Source organism: Geotrypetes seraphini, chromosome 1 (genome assembly GCF_902459505.1).
Source record: "Geotrypetes seraphini chromosome 1, aGeoSer1.1, whole genome shotgun sequence".
Classification (NCBI taxonomy): Eukaryota; Metazoa; Chordata; class Amphibia; order Gymnophiona; family Dermophiidae; genus Geotrypetes; species Geotrypetes seraphini.
The window spans coordinates 245,565,045-245,586,470 of record NC_047084.1 but is presented as its reverse complement, the minus strand read 5'-3'; the positions used below and the strand labels follow the sequence as shown (position 1 = coordinate 245,586,470).

The 21,426-nt window shown below is 47.3% G+C and overlaps 1 protein-coding gene across 2 annotated transcripts in view; it reads left to right on the top strand.

Moving 5' to 3' along the window:
* NCAPG (non-SMC condensin I complex subunit G) overlaps positions 1–21,426 on the top strand; it is a 181,067-nt gene that overhangs the window by 29,150 nt on the left and 130,491 nt on the right. For both annotated transcript variants that reach the window (XM_033948685.1, XM_033948693.1), the window contains exons 4-6: positions 822–1,050; positions 8,269–8,414; positions 11,130–11,214. In XM_033948685.1, coding sequence (XP_033804576.1) covers positions 822–1,050; positions 8,269–8,414; positions 11,130–11,214 — 460 coding nt within the window. The remainder of the gene's footprint in view (positions 1–821; positions 1,051–8,268; positions 8,415–11,129; positions 11,215–21,426) is intronic.

Below are 21,426 nucleotides of genomic sequence, written 5' to 3'. Positions count from 1 at the left end.
TGGTGATTTCATGAGTTTCTGGTTGCACTTTCTTTTTCTGACTCTGCATCCAATATTTCTTCCCTTCTTTCAGCCTCCTGTATGCTTCCTCTCCTCCAGACCTCATTCTCTCCCTCAACTTTTTCTTTCTCCCTGTCCCCTTCTTTTTTTCTGACTCCCTGTTCCCCCTTTCTTTCTGTTTCCTTTCTTTCTTTGTCTCCTTGCCCCCTTTCTTTCTTTCTCCCTGCACTCCCCCAAGCCACTAGGTTTGCCGTCGCCATCGGAACAGGCTCCCAAGCCACCACTGCCCCAAGCTCTCCCTGTAGAAGCGTTGCGCTGACCAGCATTCCGCTCCCCGGCGTCAATTCTGACGTTGGAGAGGAGTTCCGGGCCAGCCAGGCAGCGATTGGTTGGCCCAGAACTTCCTCTCCGATATCAGAATTGATGTCGGGAAGCGGAATGCTGGTCGGTCCGACGCTTCTGCAGGGAGGGTGGTGGGGGACGTCGGGGCTAGGAAGGCTGATTGGCCGGTAGATGGGCTCTGCGATTGACTCGCTTTGCCTTCCCGATCTACCTGTCAATCGTGATCGACATATTAGGCACCCCTGGTCTAAAAGAAAGAAAATTAACAGGTAAGAACCTAATTTCTCTTTTTATAGTTCTGGAAATGTCTAACACTACAGAAACTAGTAATAGGAAATACAGTAAATAGATTTTTCGTGGACATGATCCCTTGGTTATGCCATAACCCTAAGGTTTTGTTACTGAATTTTTGGAGATACTATATGAAAAATATCAATTGCAGGTTAACATCTATTTGTTTGTTTTTTCCTTTCCCCTAGTCACACAATGCAAACAGTCAGGCTGTTAGGTTTCGGGCATGCCAACTAATTAATAAACTGTTGGAAAGCCTGCCAGAAAATGCCCAGATTGATGATGATCTCTTTGATAAAATTCATAATGCCATGCTGCTTCGACTGAAAGACAAAGTACCAAACGTGAGAATCCAGGCAGTACTGGCTTTGGCTAGACTTCAGGACCCTAAGGACAAGAACTGCCCTGTGATTAATGGTGAGAATTAGACAAATATATCTTATCATGGTGGCAAGTCAAATGCGCGCAAGACAAAAGGGTGCGGGACAATTGCGCGAAGTTGGTACTAGGGGCAACAGGCCACAATATTGCAAACACAATATAGACCTGCGCTCATTTACCTTGCGCTATAAGGTCTTGCGCGCTATTATCTTGCGCTATAAAGTCCAGCGCGCTATTATCTTGCACACAGTTGTCTCACGTGCAGTTATTGCGCTCAGTTGTCTAGCGCTCAGTTGTCTTTGCGCAATTGTCTGTGTGCTTTTGTCTTGCGCACATTTGACTATGAACCATCTTATCACGACTCGATAAAATCTAAATTACAACTTGACAATTTACATAAAATGTCGGGTGTAAAGTACTGAATATACAGTGGAACCTTGGTTTACGAGCATAATTTGTTCCAGAAGTATGCTCGTAAACCAAATTGCTCGTATATCAAAGCGAGTTTCCCCATAGGAAGTAAGGGAAACTCGCTTTGATTCGTTCCTCCTCCCCGCCCCACCCGAGGCTACTGGCGCTGCTCCATTATCCCAGGACAAGCAGGCAGGTATTTCACTAGTGGGTGATGTCATCCGACAGAGCCCCGATACGGACATCTTGCAAGCATGTCTTGCTTGAAGAAACTCAGAAGTTTCGAGATGCCCGCACCGCGCATGCGCCAGTGCCTTCCCGCCCGATGTACCGGGCGTGTCTCCTCAGTTCTTTTCTTTCCGCGGAGCTGAGAAGTTTCACTTCATTCTGCGCTGACTGAATTTCAGTATATTTGCCTTCTTTACTACCGCGTTTTGTTATTTATTTGATTTATTTCAATTTTACGTTGTATTTAAAAAAAAAAAAAGTTAAAATTATTTCTTCCGGCGGTTCGGCCGGGCCGGCCTCGTGGCTTAGGCCGAGCGCCTTCGACCTAGCAGCGACGATTTTCCGGCCTATGTCCCGGCCAATCACCGGTTTTAAAAAGTGCAGCAAGTGCCAGCGTGCGATTTCGTTGACGGACCCGCATCGACGCTGTCTTCAGTGTCTTGGTCCAGAACACGTTCCGAAATCGTGCCGGCCTTGTTCCACGCTCACTGCGCGATCGTTCAAACGGCGCTGCTTACTTTGGGAGTCGATGTTTAAGATGGAGTCTGCCAAAGAGCCGTCTGCTTCAACTTCTACTGCGGTTTCGCCGGTTCGTTCGAAACCTGCATCGACAACCCCTGCATCTGGCATCGTGAAGCCGGCATCGTTCACTCCGACTTCTGCCTCAGGTTCAGCATCGGTGCCTGTCCCCGTCTCCTCGGCTCAGGTACCGCCTTCCACTGTCCCTCCGGTGGTCATTAAAGTGCCTAAAGCTAGCAAGCAGAAGCACTTGGCCACAAAGGAGCGCGAAGACCGTGCTGGAGGACCCCCGTTCGGTGCGGATCCCTCCATATCGGCTTCGCTGCGATCCCTGCTGGAAGCTCAGTTTGTCGAGCTTATGCAGTCTATGGGACCCCGGCTTATCGCCTCTATTCAGGGTGACCTCCCGGTCTCGGTCCCGGGGGGCGGTCCGCCCCCTCCTCCTCCTCCTCGTCGTACGATCTCTCTAATCGACGAGGAGGATCGGCGGAGGGCGGCGGGTGCTTCCAGGCGGGCTTCATTTAGTGATATGCCGCCTTTGGAGCCCATCACGCCTCCTCGACAGCAGAGTGCTGTGTCAGCCCCTGATAGTCGAAGTCCTGGGCATATTGCATCGCAGGAAGAGTTCTTCCGCACTCCAGTCCTGGGTGGCACAGCGTGAGTCCGCATCCTTGCCACCTCTGCGATCCACTGCATCGAGTCCCATCCATTCCTTGGAGGCTTCGGGGGATCGTGCGATGCACAGAAGATCTCGTTCCCCATCCCGTCACTGGGAGGGGCATCGATCTCGACACTCCTCACGTCATTCGGAGGTGTCCCCGCAAAAGAAAATCCAGCGTATGGGATACTCCTCGTCAGATTTATCCCCACCTGAGGGACCGGAGTATGAGGAACCATCTACCTCCTATTCTCCTTGCCGCTCTCAGCTCTCTCTGGATCCGGAGGCTTCCACTTCTTCTAGTCCGTCTTGCCGGCCGGCGCTGGCGGACTAACTATCTTTTTCCTCCTTCCTTCGACAAATGGCGGATGATTTGGATGTGACTTTGGACACTGGTTCTCGATATTCTAAGGAGTATCTGGACACCATGCATTTACCTCACCCCCCAGCGGAGACGCTTCGCCTTCCTCTGCATAAACTGCTTGACCAGACTTTCATGCGTTGTTTTGAGACACCGTATTCCATCCCTGCAGTTCCCAGTAAATTGGATGCTCGATACCGCATCGTCCATCACAAAGGGTTTGAGGGGGCGCAACTTTCTCATCAGTCACTTCTGGTCGAGTCCTCCCTCAAACGATCTCATCCCTCCCAGGTTTACGCCTCGGTACCACCGGGCCGTGAAGGGAGGACCATGGACAAATTTGGTAGACGTATCTACCAGAACTCGATGATGGCGACTCGAGTGCTCAATTACAATTTCTTCTTCTCTTCATATTTGGACTTCTTCTTGCCGGTGCTCCGCAAGTTCATCCCTTTTATCGATGCTCAGGCTCGATTCGAATTTGAAGAGGTGGTGGCGACCCTTTCCCAGTTACGCCTGCAGCTGATGCAATCCTCTTACGATGCCTTCGAGCTCTCGGCACGTGCTGCGGCCTGTTCGGTCGCCATGCGTCGCCTGGCATGGCTTCGTACGATTGATATGGATCCGAACCTCCAAGACAGACTTGCAAATGTGCCTTGTGTGGGGGCGGATCTGTTCGATGAGTCTATCGAGACTGTTACTAAGAAGCTTTCGGACCATGAGAAGTCCTTCCAGTCTATCCTGCGGCCTAAGCCCAAGCCTCAACAGTCTCGTCCCTCTAGGCCGCCTCTGATTTACCAGCGGCGTTATCAACCGAGGCAGACTCCTCCTGCGAGGCAGCCTGCGAAGAGACAGCCTCCCCAGAAGCCTCAGCAGAAGCCTCAGATGCCGGCTGCACCCAAGGCTACTCAGCCTTTTTGACTCTCTTCCAGGGAGCATAACCGACTTCGTTCTGTCTCCCCCCGTTTTTCCCATTGGGGGTCGTCTCCATCATTTTTGTCATCGATGGGAGACAATCACCACGGACCTCTGGGTCCTTGCCATCGTAAGAGAGGGATACTCTCTTCATTTCCAACGGGTCCCCCCGGACCACCCGCTAAGAGAGTATCCTTCCAACTTGACGCAGACCGTTCTTCTCCTCCAGGAGGCTCAGGCTCTGCTTCGGCTTCGGGCTGTCGAGCCGGTTCCTCTCGATCAGCAAAACCGGGGGTTTTACTCCCGGTACTTCCTGGTCCCGAAGAAGACGGGCGATCTGCGTCCCATTTTGGACCTTCGAGTCCTCAACAAGTTTTTGGTCAAGGAGCGGTTCCGCATGCTGACCCTTGCTTCTCTCTATCCCCTCCTCGAGCAGAACGATTGGTTATGCTCTCTGGACCTCAAGGAGGCCTACACTCACATCCCTATTCATCCGGCCTCCCGCAAGTTTCTCAGATTTCGGGTGGGACATCTACATCTGCAGTATCGAGTGCTTCCATTCGGCCTTTCCTCGTCTCCCAGAGTCTTCACGAAGTGTCTGGTGGTGGTGGCCGCTGCACTCCGGAACATGGGTCTTCAGGTGTTTCCATACCTCGACGACTGGCTCATCAAGGCACCGTCGGCTCCAGGGGTCATTTCGGCGACCTTGACTACAATTTGTTTCCTGCAGAGTTTGGGCTTCGAGATCAACTTTCCCAAGTCACATCTTCAGCCCACCCAGTCTCTCCCCTTTATCGGGGCTGTTCTGGATACCATTCAACTTCGAGCATTCCTTCCTCCTCAACGCATGGATGCTCTCCTTCTACTCTGCCAGTCGGTGTCTTCTCGCCCGTCCATCTCAGCGAGACACATGATGGTCCTCTTGGGCCACATGGCATCTACAGTTCATGTGACGCCTTTTGCCAGACTACATCTCAGAATTCCTCAATGGACCCTGGCATCTCAGTGGACTCAGGTGTCCGACCCATTGTCCCGTCACATTGTAGTCACTCCTGCTCTACGGCAGTCTCTTCTCTGGTGGATGACCTCTTCGAATCTATCCAGAGGTTTGCTGTTTCACTCTCCTCCCCACCAGAAAGTTCTCACGACCGATTCATCGAACTATGCATGGGGGGCTCATCTGGATGGTCTTCGCACTCAGGGGTTCTGGACCAGTGCGGAATGACTCCATCAAATCAATCTTCTGGAGCTCAGAGCCATCTTCAATGCTCTCCAAGCTTTTCAGCATCTGCTTCACGACATGGTGGTCCTTATTCGCACAGACAATCAGGTCGCCATGTATTATGTCAACAAACAAGGGGGCACGGGCTCGGCCCCTCTTTGTCAGGAAGCTCTTCGAGTCTGGGATTGGGCGGTTTGCCACAACACCTTCTTCAAAGCTGTCTACATTCAGGGGAAAGACAACGTCCTGGCAGACAAATTGAGTCGTCTTCTCCAGCCTCACGAATGGACGCTCCATTCCGACCCCCTTCATCAGATCTTTGCTCAGTGGGGAACGCCTCAGATAGACCTCTTTGCAGCCCCCCACAACTTCAAACTGCCTCAGTTTTGCTCCAGGATCTACACTCCTCACCGCCTCGAGGCAGACGCCTTTCTACTGGATTGGGGGAATCGCTTCCTATATGCGTTTCCTCCATTTCCTCTCATTCAGAAGACTCTGGTCAAGTTGAGATCAGACCATGCCACCATGATTCTGATTGCTCCTCGGTGGCCCAGACAACCTTGGTACTCCCTTCTTCTTCAACTGTGCAGCAGGGAGCCAGTACTTCTTCCAGTGTTTCCTTCACTACTTACTCAACATCAAGGTTCACTACTTCATCCCAACCTGCAGTCCCTCCACCTGACAGCTTGGTTCCTTTCAACATAACTCCTCACCAGTTTTCTCAAGCAGTGAGGGAGGTCTTGGAGGCTTCCAGGAAGCCTGCTACTCGACAATGCTATTCCCAAAAATGGACTAGATTCTCTTCCTGGTGTATTTCCAATGCCACGGAACCTCAGCGAGCTTCCCTATCTTCTGTATTGGACTATCTTCTACACCTGTCTCAGTCTGGTCTCAAGTCTACCTCTATACGAGTCCACCTGAGTGCTATTGCGGCTTTCCATCAGCCTCTACAGGGGAAACCTTTGTCTGCTCATCCTGTGGTTTCCAAATTTTTGAAAGGACTTTTTCATGTCAACCCTCCTATCAAACCTCCTCCTGTGGTTTGGGATCTCAATGTTGTCCTGTCTCATCTTATGAAGCCTCCGTTTGAACCTCTCAACAAGGCTCCACTTAAGTATCTCACCTGGAAGGTGGTTTTTCTGGTGGCCCTCACGTCTGCTCGCCGGGTCAGTGAGCTTCAGGCCCTAGTGGCGGATCCACCGTTCACTGTATTCCATCATGACAAGGTGGTTCTTCGTACTCATCCAAAATTCTTGCCTAAAGTGGTCTCTGAATTTCACCTCAACCAATCCATCGTGCTTCCAGTGTTCTTTCCAAAGCCTCATTCTCACCCAGGAGAATCTGCTTTACACACTCTGGACTGTAAACGTGCTTTAGCTTTCTACTTGGATCGCACAAAGCCACACAGAACTGCTCCTCAACTTTTCGTCTCCTTTGATCCAAACAAGTTGGGACGACCTGTATCGAAGCGCACCATCTCCAACTGGATGGCGGCTTGTATCTCTTCCTGCTATGCCCAGGCTGGATTATCCCTTCCCTGTAAGGTCACAGCCCATAAGGTCAGAGCAATGGCAGCCTCTGTTGCCTTCCTCAGATCGACACCGATTGAGGAGATTTGTAAGGCTGCCACTTGGTCCTCGGTTCATACATTCACCTCTCATTATTGTCTGGATACTTTCTCCAGACGGGATGGACAGTTTGGCCAAACAGTGTTACAAAATTTGTTCTCTTAAATGCCAACTCTCCCACCATCCCATTGGGGTTAGCTTGGAGGTCACCCACTAGTGAGAATACCTGCCTGCTTGTCCTGGGATAAAGCAATGTTACTTACCGTAACAGTTGTTATCCAGGGACAGCAGGCAGCTATTCTCACGTCCCACCCACCTCCCCTGGGTTGGCTTCTCAGGCTAGCTACCTGAACTGAGGAGACACGCCCGGTACATCGGGCGGGAAGGCACTGGCGCATGCGCGGTGCGGGCATCTCGAAACTTCTGAGTTTCTTCAAGCAAGACATGCTTGCAAGATGTCCGTATCGGGGCTCTGTCGGATGACATCACCCACTAGTGAGAATAGCTGCCTGCTGTCCCTGGATAACAACTGTTACGGTAAGTAACATTGCTTTGTCTCCCCCCCCCAACCCCCCCCGAGCACTGAAACGACATCCCTTACCCCGATTGGGCACCAGCACCAATGCACAGGACATGCCGGTGCCAGAAGATCCTCCTTCTGGGCTGTGCTGGGCGATGCATCGGAGATCCTCCCTCTTGCCTGTGCTGGGCTTTGAGCATTTGCGCATGCTCAAGGCCTTCTGGTCTTGCTCTCTCCGAGATTCTGAATCTGAGAATCTCGGAGAGAGCGAGACCAGAAGACTTTGAGCATGCACAAATGCTCAAAGCCTAGTCCAGCCCAGCACAGAAGAGGGAGGATCTTCGGGCACAGGCATGTCCTGTGCATTGGTGCTGGTGCTGATGCCGGTGCCCAGTCGGGGTAAGGGATGTTTCGGTGATCGGGGAGGATGTAGAATTGCAGGGGGGGGGGAGGATGCCGGATCGCTGAGAGGGGATGCCGGATCGCAGGGGGTGGCGCTCATAAATCAAGTCAAACTCGGTTTCCGAGGTGCCGATTTTGCGAATGTTTTGCTTGTCTTGCAAAACACTCGCAAACTGGTGCACTCATAAACTGAGGTTTGACTGTATTCTTTTAGCAACATTAAAATGAAGTTTTATTTTGTTATGTTTAAAATGTGCAAGAAATTTGATCTTTGGAACTTTGCCTAGAGTTCAGATAGATTTCTAAATAACACAAACGTTTCACATTTTCCCAAATACTATATTATGGTAGATTATTTTATAGAAGAAAAAATGGTGATAATACTTTACCCTCATTTGAGTGATGATGTCTAAAATGTATATGCTGAAGGAGGAACTATTTGTCTTTTAGCCTACTTACTTTTACTTGAAAATGACTCCAGTCCCGAAGTGAGGCGTGCTGTTTTGTCCTGTATTGGTCCATCTGCCAAGACACTGCCACAAATTGTAGGCCGCACTATGGATATAAAGGATGCTGTCAGAAAACTAGCCTATCAGGTGAATAAGATCTTTAAACTCTGGGCTGACTCAGTGTATCAGTAGCAATTTTGTATGCTACTATTTAGAAGGTTTATGTTCCCTAGGTTTGATTTTTCACTTCTTGCATTGGCTGCAAGATTCTGTGAAGGTTGTGTTCATAGACTCTAGTGTTACTAGAGCCTAGCTGTGGTGGTGTGTACTTATATCCTCCTGATCAATAATAATCATGGCATTGGCTGGGCTGAGGTAATTGTAAATGAAGACACAAGGTGCCAGTGTGGGGTGCAGTGGTTAGAGCTAAAGCCCTAGCACCCTGGGGGTTGTGGGTTCAAATACCACACTGCTCCTTGTGACTCTAGGCCAGAGGTAGGGAACTCCGGTCCTCGAGAGCCGTATTCCAGTCGCGGGTCGGCTGGGGGGGCAGTCAGAGGTTCTTGGGGGAGGGGGGTTTGCATCGAGGGCAGGAGGGCCTGGGATCCCTCCTGCCCGTAATGTAGTGCGGGGTGGGGGTAGGGGGTCGCCGTGGCCAGGAGGGTTTGGGCTCCCTCCTGGCCCGAACAACTAGGGGGGGGAGGGGTCGCCAGGGCCAGGAGGACTTGGCTCCCTCCTGGCCTGATATTGTCGGGGAGTTGGGGAGTCGGCGGTGCAAGAGGGCTTGGGCTCCCTCTTGCCCCGATCATGTCGGGGGTGCTGCGGTTGGCTGGGGCAAGAGGGCTTGAGCTCCCTCTTGCCCCGATCGTGTCGGGGGTGCCGCGGTTGGCTGGGGCAAGAGGGCTTGAGCTCCCTCTTGCACCGATTGTGTCGGGGAGTCGGGACCGCCAAGAGGAAGCAGCAGGACACCGGTAGGAGCTTCTACATGATGGGGGGGGGTTTGGGAGGCTGTGGGGGTGCGAGCGGTCCTTCAGGGTGGGGGTGTGGGTGGGAGTGTGTGCGAGCGGTCCTTCGGGGTGGGGGTGCGGGTGCGTGTGAGCGGTCCTTCGGGGTGGGGGTGCGAGCGGTCCTGCGGGGGGGGGGGGGGGGGGGTGAATCGGATGTCGGGGGGGGCATCAGGCTTTCAGGGTGGGGACAGGACTTCAAGGGGGAGAGGAGAGTCGGGGCGGGCGAAAGGAGAGTCGGGCAGCATGCACGGTATACGGGTGTGTGCGGTATATAAAAATTTCTGTACATAAATTTGTGTTTTTCACAAGCTATACCCGTGTGCGCGTTTTACACGGGTGCGCGTTATCTACGTGAAAATACGGTAATCATTAGAATATGCAATCGATGGCCCCCAAATCTTTTTGAAACTTATAATTTCCTTGCTGTATAGCAAGCACTCTCTCCATTTTATAAATATGACAAACTGAATTCCACCAAAAGGTATAATTAAGTTTAGTATAGTCCTTCCAATTTCCAGTAATATGTTGAATGGCAACCCCCGTCAGTATTAACAAAAGTTTGTTGTTTGCTGAAATTTGACTCTTGAATCTCAGACGTTCAGCCTCGGTTTTGAAAGCTTCATTGACGTTGACGTCGGGAAAGCTGATGTCACTGGCTCAGCTGTTCACATAGTTTACCATAACATGGTTGTCACACACATCTCTCACACTAAATACATCTTTACGTTATTGCTAAGGTCTACATGAGATTGTAATTAAAGAGAGAAGGTATATCAGGATGTAATTAAAAAGAGAGACACCATTCAATCTTAAGATTAAGAACATAAGAAACGCCTTCACTGGATCAGACCTTAGGTCCATCTAGTCCGGCGACCTGCACACGTGGAGGCCAAGCTAGGTGCTCCCTGATGGAGACCTTGATTACCCATATCCCTCAATGTGATTTGCAAGAAGGTATGCATCCAACTTGCGCTTGAATCCCAAAATGGTAGTCTCCTTCACAACCTCCTCCGGGAGAGCATTCCAAGTGTCCACCACTCGCTGTGCGAAACAGAACTTCCTGACATTTGTCCTTGACCTGCCGCCCCTCAGTTTGAGTCCATGACCTCTTGTTCGTGTCACATTTGACAATGTGAATAATGGTGCTTCTTGCTCTATTTTGTCGAATCCTTTTAGTATTTTAAAAGTCTCTATCATATCCCCTCGCAGTCTCCTCTTTTCGAGGGTGAACAGTCCCAGTTTTCCGAGGCGTTCTTTGTAGCTCAAATTATCAGACTGTTAGGTTCCTCAGGATCGCTTTTGTGTAAGTCCTGGGGTGGTGGTGTGGAGGAAAGTTTCTTGCAACTTGTGGGTATGATTTGGTTCAGGATAAGAGGAATATCAGTGATTGCCAATTGGAGGAATGATACAATAGGAGGGATCAGAATAGGTGATCAGATATGGGGAGTACATTTGTGAATACTTTTAATTATGCATTCTTGTGTAGTGTTGCAGTACATTTAGTGCAGGGGCTTATGTTATCTGGCACTACAGGTATTGCTTGTAAAACAGGGCAGAAGCTGTATATGCTCTGTGTATTTACTGTACAGGCTTTGCACTTAAACCTGTGCTAGTTTTTCCAACTAAGAGGCCTTTTGTTTAAGACATTGTTTTCCAAATATAATTTAACAGTAGAAATCATTAAAACCCTAAACTTTTTCATTATCATGTAGTTTGAAATTAATCTTAGCATGGTCGATATAGCAGGAAATACTTTGTAATGTGCCAAGGACTATGGCATTTTAGGGCTTTAAGAAAATTGACTATAGTATCTCAAATAAAATATAACTTAAATAAAATACATTTTATTTTAAAGGTTCTGTCAGAAAAGATTCATATACGAGCTTTATCTATTGCTCAGCGAGTTCAACTTTTGCAGCAAGGACTAAATGATAGATCAGGTAAGACCTTTCCTGTTTATTGCTAAACTTAGCTTTTTTATACCGGGTCTTCAACCAAAATGGAGCTCGACTCAGTTAACAGTAACTTAAAAAAAAAAAGTCGGAAAATATTAATGTGACTGGTTTCCAAAGTGTTTAGCAAATAAAGTACTTTTTAAAGATTTGTAAAAAGGTTGAAGAGAGCCAGGGCCCCTTAAGATAAGAGGATGTTCATTCCATAATTCCATTGCTCATAATAGCTGAGTCACCAGTCCTCAAGAATTTTACCAAGAACTTGTTAATTTAAATTGAGATTTACTAGTATGAAGTACAAGCATTAAGTACTTTATAGTATCCCCTACCCCTTGCCCAGTGTGCAAAGTATGCTATTTCCCCCTTGATTTATTTTTCTTTGTATTATATTCCCCCCTTCTGTTTCTTTTCTCCTTTTTGTGCTGCCCCTTCATAATATAACATCATTTATTTATATACTGCAAAACCTTGCAGTTCAAAGTGGTTTACAATTCAAGAAGATTCTTAAAGAGATAGGATCTACTGTCATGAAAATAGGGCACAAAAGGTTGAATGACCATTCTGTGATATCACACTTCTTCCAAAATGTCCTTCCCCTGCCAGATCATCTTATGTCCCTTGATCTAGCAAGCACTCCCATATTATGAATATGCACATCTTGCCAAGAGAACAGTTAATTGCATAATATTAGCACAGGAAGTACACATTTCCTATTGATGCAGGATGCCCCATCAACAGGAGTCTATCCTTGGATTATATAATTTTCAGGCCTCTCCAAACCAGAATGAATAGGGATGGGAGTTATCAAAACTGACTAACATCGTATGAAACATTTCAATCCTCTGAAACAACCCGCTCTACTCTGTAACACCTCTGGACATGTCCAGAAATCCTCTTCTGTAATCCGCCTTGAACCTCAAGGTAATGGAGGAATAAAAATCACTAATATAATGTAATTATTACTCTATCAAATGTTAATATGAGAATTAAGATAACCCAAAATAGTTTCTTTTCTTGTTATCTTTGCTACCAGATGCTATACTTTTGGATATATCTTGGGTGCTTTTGCAATGTATTGCTGTCATATATTGAGAGGTAGGAAGATGCTGGCAGTCTACAATCTTACCCAAAATACCCCACTTATAGACCGCCAAATTTGACACACATTACTTGCTGACTTCCCAGAAACATGGCAGAACACCACAATTTTCTGGTCTGGTATCAGGCTCTTTCACCATAATATTGCTTTTTGTTGATGTGTCTCTTCTCAGTAGTTCCTTATTTTGATTTTCTGAGGTTTTTTTTTAACCTAACTTTTTGTGTCATTGGTATGAAAATTGTAATTCCTGTAATTTTCTTTTTCTTATTACCGGTTTTGCTTGGATTGAATGGGTCCGCTTCTGAGACACCTAGCCAACCAGGATTTCAGGATATCCATATTGAATATTCATAATGAAATATTAGATTCTTACCTGAATAATCTTTTTTTTCTGTTAATCTTCTCAGGTGTGTGTACATTAAGTTTTCAATCCATTCACATGAACTGGGGTTTGCAGAAGTGTGCCACAACTTTCATCAACTTTCATATTGCCAGTGGAGGGTAGTGCCCTCTTCAATTCATTCCAAAGCAATCGATCTCCACTGGAATAGAAATAAATTAGGAGGGATATGGGGGACTTCCCCGCAGACATCATACAATTCTGTTCTGCTCTGCAAGTTAGAAAAAAGAACAATTATAAACAGGAATTTATAACATAACAGCAATAGTGAACCAACCTGCTGTTTGCAACAAGCACCAACATCAAAGGAGCCAGAGTCTGAGCAATTCACTTACACTTCTCCCTCCGTATTCACGAGGGTTAGGGGCAGACCAAGCCCACAAATATGGAAAAACCGAGAATAATATTTGGGCCGGTTCTGACCCACCCCCCCCGGCATCCCTTAAGCCTTACCTGGTGGTCTAACGGATTTTCGGGGCAGGAGCGATCTTCCTACGCTCCTGCCCCGTGCAGATCGCTCATAAGAAATGGCTGAGGTGAGCTCCCGTAGTCTCTCGAGACTTTGACGGGAGCTCACGGCAGCCATTTCCTATGAGCGATCTGCACAGGGCAGGAGCATAGGAAGATCGCTCCTGCCCCGAAAACCCGTTAAACCACCAGGTAAGGTTCTGGGGTGGGGGTCTAAGAGGGCTTAGAAAAAAAATTGCGAGCGATTTGTTCTGGGCCAAATTCCTCAACCTAATTCCAACCATCCCAAACCCTTCAAACCCTGAATCCAACAGGCACAATTGGACCACCCTCTCTGAGACCACCTACCACTCCCTTGCTCCTCTAACCACAAAATCTGTCTCCTACTCCCGCAAGGCCCCCTGGTATCTTCCCTATCACAGACAACTAAAGTAGAAATGTCGAACACTGGAACGTCAATGGAAAAAATCCAAATCCCCCACTGACAGACAGTCCTGGAGGGCCCTTATCAAGTTCTACAACATGGAATTAAAAAAATCAAGGAAGAACTACTACGGCAACAAAATCTCCAGATCCAACAACCAAAGTAACACATTGTTCAACATTTGGCGTTCCATATTCACTAAACATGATTCCTCCTCATTCACCTCTTCTCCATCTGCTAATGATCTAGCAAAATTCTTCAATGAGAAAGTGACAACCTTACGATGCTCCTTCCCCCCTACACCCGCCTACAACTCTCTGGTGCTCACTACCTCCAACCCTAATCTAACCGAGGCCATCCACATCCCAGCCGATAGATTCTGGACCGCCTTCGAGCTCGTTTCTGATTCCCAGGTCTCTAAACTCTGCCTCAAGTTAAAATCCTGCACCTGTATTTTGGATCCTTTCCCCTCCTACTTATACGAGAACATTCCAGCACAGGCCATCTCATCTCTCACCAAACTTCTAAATTCCGCCCTGCTCTCAGGCCTATTTACTACAGAAATGGGACACATCTCCCTATCCCCTCTTTTGAAAAAAGCTGACCTGGACCCCTCCACTCCTTCCAGCTATCGCCCAATAGCTAACATCCCTCTCCTGACCAAAATGCTGGAGTCCATCATAGCCACCCAACTCTCATCCTATCTTGAGAGATTCTCCATTCTCCTACCCTACCAACATGGATTCAGACCCAACTACAGCACCGAATCCCTCTTAGCATCTTTAATTTCAAAGGTCCAACAACTTCACTCCCGCAACAAGTTCGCTGTCTTTCTTCAATTCGACCTCTCTGCAGCTTTCGACATTGTCCACCATGACATACTAATCCTCCAACTTTCTGAAATCGGCATAAATTCCTCAGTCTTAGATTGGTTCTCAAAATTCTTACGTTCCCGCTCCTACCTCGTTAACACGAATGGTACCTCATCCTCCCCTTGGAAACCGATCTGCGGAGTCCCTCAGGGTTCACCTCTATCCCCGATTCTTTTCAATGTTTATATGTTCTCCCTGAAACTCCTCCAACTATCCACCTCGGAAACACTTTACACCTACGCCGATGACATCCTTATACTTCTAGAGACCGACTCTAACCTCAACAACCTCTCTGATAACATCTCATCTTGTATAACAAATCTCCAATCCTGGGCTCTCACCGTTCAAATGAAGCTAAATGAGACCAAAACAAAACTACTTTGGCTCGGCCCGAAACTGGATCAGCTACCCTCCCACATCCCACTTCCCTCTGGCACCAATCTGCAGCTTGAGCACTCTAGCAAAGTTCTGGGAATCATCATCGACTCTACACTGTCCTTTAACGACCACATCAACTCCCTAGTAAAAACATGCTTCTTCAATCTTCATATGCTAAGAAAAGTCAGATCCTGCTTCCACCAACAACATTTTGCTGTCCTTGTCCAATCCATCATTTTATCCAGACTTGATTACTGCAACTCCATCTACCTAAGCCTAACAAAGAAAAGTCTCCTCAGACTCCAACGGATTCAAAATACCGCGGCTAAACTAATCTTCAGAAAAGGCAAATTCGACCATGTCTCCCCGCTTCTGTCTAAGCTTCACTGGCTCCCAGTCACCCTCAGGGTTCGCTACAAATGCGCCTGTCTCACCTTCAAATCTCTTCACGGCATCCTTCCTCCCCTCTTTCCACTATCCTGGCTCTCGAGTACTCACTCCACCAGATCCACTCAGAAATTCAAACTATCCTTCCCATCTCTAAATGGCATTACCCATACAGGAAAACTTGGAACATCCCTCCTCTTCAGGATCACCGAGCTGTGGAACAGCTTTTCTGCCCATCTTTGGAGTTCGACCTCCCTCCAACACTTCAGAAAACAAACCTGGCTTTTCTCCAAAATGTAACTACCCCCCACCTCCATTATTCCAAGTCCCCTCTTTCCTTCCTGTTTACCAGCCCTTCTTCCTTCCATTGGAGTTCATTTCTTTGTTTTAATTCCTGTAAACCGTGTCGAGCTCCACTTCCGTGGAGATGACGCGGTCTATAAACTTAAGGTTTAGTTTAGTTTAGTTTAAAATGGATTAAAAAAAAAAAATCGCGAATAACCGAATCCGCGGATGCCGAAACCACGGATTCGGAGGGAGACGTGTACTTATACAGGATTTCTTTACACTTAATCATCTGGATAACAGGAGAAGAACTCCAGGCCTGGAATCTAGACATATCCGAGGCAGAAAGGCAAAGCAGGATATACTGAAGGTGGGCCAAACTGACTCCTGAGAAGATTAACAGAAAAAAGATTATCCAGGTAAGAACCTAATATTTCTGTTACATCTACTCAGGAGTCTATACATTAGGTGACATACGAAAATAATGGCTGATGTCTAGGGTGGGACTGAAGAGCCTGCCCGCAAGACCGAGTACCCAAAGATGGCAGCCTTTCAAGCCACCACATTCATTCTGTAAAACCTTATAAAGATATGAAGAGTAGACCAAGTAGCTGCTCTACAAATCTCTGAGGGAGGAACTGCTTGAGACTCCGCCCATGAAGATGCAACACTCCTGGTCGAGTGCACCCTGAGAGAAACCAGCGGCTGCTTGCCACAGGCGATGTATGTCGATGAAATGGCCATGTGAATCCATCTGGATATAGAGGCCCTAGACACCAGTCTGCCGCAACTAGACTGGCAAGTTAGCACAGATGGTTGGAAAGATGAGTTGTCACTTTTCTGAGTAGTGAAGTAAAATTCTTCGCCCATTTGGTTTCTGCAATATCCTATCTTACTTGTCCAAGCATCTGGGTCAAAAAGCAGGCGGACCAACCTCCTGGTTGATGTAAAAATATGCTACAACTTTTGGAAGAAAGGAACAGCTCAGAGGGCTACACCCTCCTCAGTTATCCTGAGAATAGGCTGTCTACAAGAGAGAGCTTGCAATTCTGAGATACGTCTTGCCGAGACAATTACCACCAAGAACTCTATCTTGACCAAGAGGTCTAAAAGTGATGCTTTTTTGGGTGGCTCATATGGTGCTTTAGTGAGGCCCTTTAGAATGGGGTTAAATTCCACAGTGGGAAATGATCCTTCTCAACTAGAGCACACCTCTTAGGAATCTGCTTACATCTGGATGAGCTGTCAGCAAAATTTTACCACTTTGCGCCCGGAAGCATGAAAGGCCTGCCACTTGCACCTTGAGGGAAGCTACTGCAAGTCCTTTTTCTAGACCACCCTGCAGAAAAGCAAGGATAATCGGAATGGGAGCTCAGAGCAGTTCTACTCAGTCCATCTGAAGAGAATGGCACTGAGGGGACCACCGAAACAGAAAAGCATCCTGGAGAGGCTGCACCCTGGCCTAGGGAACAACCTGTAGGGTGCTGCTTGAAGGTAATACCAAACAGTAGAAATCGGCATCGTTAAGAGTTCCAAGATTTGTTGCTGGAGTTTCTGTTTGCGTGGCTAGGGAAGAAAGATGCAGCCCTGAGTTGTGCCAAAGAGAATGCCCAGATATTCTAAACTCTGGGTCAGTTCTAGATTACTCATCCTGAAGTTGACTTCCAGCCTAACTGCTGGAGTGGATCAATACCTATCACACTGCCTGCTCGCACTCTGGTTTGGACGGAGCTCTGATTAGCCAATCATCCAGATAGGGGGTACTTAGACTCCCATCATTTGGAGATGAGCCGCAACCACCACCATTACCTTGGTGAAAGTCTGGGAGGCTGTTGCCAGTCTGAACGGGAGAGCCACAAACTGGAAATGTTCCTGAAGTACACGAAACCTCAAATATTTCCTGTGGCCTGGAAAGCTACTCCCCATCGCTACAATGGCTCCAGGCCGTTTCTATATGGAAACAACGGGATTCTTAGAAAGACATTCATGGAGTTCTTAGGAAAAAGAGCATATAAAGTCCCCAAATTGGAATGCTTTTTGAGGTGTACCACAGGGCTCTGCTGTCTCCTGCATTGTTTAATCTTTGGTAATAGATTGTTCTCTCCTCAAGTCCACATATCTCTTATGCAATTATGATCTTCCTCCTTTGCTTAACCAAAGAATCCTTTGATGATATACTACTATACTTAATAGAGATTATCGAAGATCTGAGCATATGGATACAGAAGAATTTTTTCAAACTTAATGAGTTAAACTAAAGTGCCTTGGATTGGTGATTATAATTCACTGCCAAACAGATCTGATGCTGGCTACAGGAGAGAAACTGAAAATAGAAAAAACATCAAAAATACTGGATGTTTTTCTGGATTCTTACCTAACCTTCGGAGACCTTGCTCAAAAAATTTATTTTTTAGACTAAGATAATTAAGAACAATAAGATCATCTTAACACAAACCAGTTTTAGAATAGTTACACAGGCTGTCTTCCATATTTAGACTACTATAACTCTTTGTATTACAGTATCACTGAAAGGGAATATAAAAGATTGCAATTGCTTCAGAATACGGGAGCTAGATTAGTTTTTCAAGTAAGCCGATTTGAGAAGACTAGTCAACTATTGAAAGAGTTACTTACTGGCTGCTAATGAAAAAAGAGTACATTTAAGATCGCTTGCATGGTCTATGGAGAGAACTAACATTTCCCCCCCCCCTTTTTCTTTTCTTCTCTCTCTACTTCCTTCCTTTTTCTCTTCTTTTTGATACCTCTGTTGGTTTGTCTTCTTTTGGATCTATCTTCTTGGAGGGGGAGGTGCTGGGGTTAAAATTTCACTCATCAGCAGTGGACTATAAGGCCCTGATTCTACATAGTGCGTCCCGATTTTAGGCAGCTGTAGGCGTCCTACAGCTGTCTAATCAGCCAATCGGGATGCACGTTTTTTTTTTTAAAACAATGCTCCCCAGGCAGGCTTTCTATATTGAAGGCGAGGCCCGCAAGACACCTAAGCTCGCCTAAGGGCCTTAGGCGAACCTAGGGTGCCCAATCCCTCCTGCTATAAGTATACCGACCGCCCCCCCCCTGACACTACCGATCGCTAGCAGGAGGGTGCCCAATCCCTCCTCCCAGAAGATGCCCCCCTCCGACACTACTGACCGCCCCCCCCCCCCCCGACAATACCGATCGCTGGCAGGAGGGTGCCCAATCCCTCTTGCCGGAAGACGCACCCCCCCCGCGCTAACAGCCCTCAAACCTCCCCCCAACCAAACTAACCTTTCCTTGTTGGCCAGACGGGACTTGCCCGTGCAGGCGACAGGCCCGTCTCGTCGAAATGAGGCGGGCCCGCCCCTTCCCGGCCCATCCTTCCGAAGCCTAAGGCCTGATTGGCCCAGGCTCTAGAAGCCTGGACCAATCAGGCCTTAGGCATAGCGGGTCCGCCCATCCCCACTAAGTCTAAGGCCTGATTGGCCCAGGCGCCTTAGAGCCTGGGCCAATCAGACCTTAGATTAAGTGGGGATGGGCGGACCCGCTATGCCTAAGGCCTGATTGGTCCAGGCTTCTAGAGCCTGGGCCAATCAGGCCTTAGGCTTCTGAAGGATGGGCCGGGAAGGGGCGGGCCCACCTCATTTCGACGAGACGGGCCTGCCGGCTGCACGGGCAAGATTAGTAAAGAGCATGCCTTTAAAATCCCTGGTGGTGAAGCGGGGCAGAAGTGATCTTCCCATGCTCCTGCTTCGTGCAGAGCTGCTATCTGCATGGCAGCTTTGCATAGGACCTCCTCTTTAACTGAAAAGTTATGAAAGCAAGCAATGATATTTTGGGATGGTCTGTTCCCCTATGGGGTCCCCAGGCTTCGATGTACTCTCTATCTGTATAGAACAGTCTGCCTTAGCATTTGACTCTAGATTAGGCCGATCCAACAAGAATCCACAAATTTTTGTGACCACTTTGCTTCTCATCCTCTGATATTCTCTTAAAGTACAGGTTACACCTGCATGATTGGCTTTCTAAATCTTCAATCATTTCCAACATGTCTTGGTGCTGCTGCTGAAACTATTATTTGAATCCCTGCAATTCATGCAACCCACTATCGAGCCACTCCACGAGGTTTTCCACTTGCTTCAAACGGCTGCCTATTTTCTTCACATCGCTACAAATTTCTGCCAAGTCGGCCTGGATATCTCCTCTCACTGCCTTTCTCACTCTTAAGAACTCTAAACCAACAGGTAATTGTAAGGTTTGGAGGGGTTATAGTTGAAGTGGCCTTACAATCCGCAGTCCCGAGTTCAGTACCCTCACAGAAGATTGCTAGCAATCAGCATTTTAGGTTAGCCTAACCAATGTCAGCAAAGGCCTATGGGAGATCATATCATTCATGTCTGACCTTAGGGAATTAACAAAAACAAAAAAGGAAACAAAAAACAAAATGAAAATGCCTTTGAACCACGAAGGTGCTCAGAACCAATATATGGTAAGAAAGTGACCAAACCAGGTCAGCAACCCCTGTAAGGACTTTCAATGAGTCTATCATAGCACCATCCTCAAACGGTAGAAAGGTATTTAAATTTTGGTGAATGTCTTTTTATACTATTTTTCTTTTTTTCTATTAAATGTCCATTTAAAATGTCCAATGCTTAAGTGAAAACTATGATCCTCAAAATAGGCAAAACTTAGCTGTGAAAGTTTAGGAAGCCAACTTGGTACAGCAAGTACAGGTGAGTCCTAACGAGTTTCGCCAACAGGCTTCTTCAGAGAACCCCCATGCTGGATGGAACATCAAGTTCATCAACTTCCTAACGAAAGAAGACAGAGACAAACCATTGTAAGAATTCAAACCCGATACACTCTCTCAAACTCACGACGCTGCTGGCTGGATACCTGAATCTTCACTTCTAAACAGATTGCATTTCCTGTTGACATCAGAAGCAGCTGATCCCCCGGTTTTAATACTATGCCTGGGTGTCGATCATCAGTGTAGAAACGGCCACCACTGCACCTCCCGATTTAATCCAGTAGGGGTCACTGTCTGACAGTGAAATATCCATGACTGCTCTCTCTTCCATAGCCAAACCTGCTTGTTCCCACCTCTCTTTAAACTTGGAATTTCCAAAACCACAAATTTAAGATCATCCAACCTGTGAGATTTGGTCTGCCAATGTTGAACCAGTGGGGCTCCAACCTGTGAGATTTGGTCTGCCAATGTTGAACCAGTGAGGCCCCAGTGTCTCCCCTGCGGATCTTACTGAGGTGTTTTGTGATCCTGACTCGGAACACTCCTGATTGTGTGTCCAATATATAATAAATTGCATAGATAAGAGATCATGTACACGACCCCTTGAGTCTCACAATCTGTATGTTGTTTCAAAGTATGTGTCTTAGACAAGAGAGGGTGAACAACTTGCTGCGTTTCCATGGCATAAAGACATATACTGCAATGGCCACACTTGAAGTGGCTGCTGGGGAGCACTGAGGAACTAGGGACCATACTCAAAAATTGAGAAGAAGTTATCCAATCTCGCAGGTTCTTTCCCCTGGAATACGCAAACATGGGAAATTGATCAAACCCTTCATGTGTCTGCAAAATATGCCAGTGGGAATTGATTATTTTTTTGATTGCAAAAGATCTGTAAAAATAAGGCAGCATGCATACTATCTGAGGCTCAATAGGGGCAGCAGAACTGGTCAAAAGATGAACTCGTTGGGCAAACAATGCCCGCTTGTAAGCTTTCTTGATAACTCTAGGTGGGTACCCCTTTTCTGCAAACCGTTGCCACATCTCCTTTGAGCGCAATCTGTACTCCTCCACTGTACTGCATAAACGTCGCAACCTTAAAAACTGTCCCACTGGTAGATTTTCACGTAAATGCAGGGGGTGATAACTATCAAAACATAA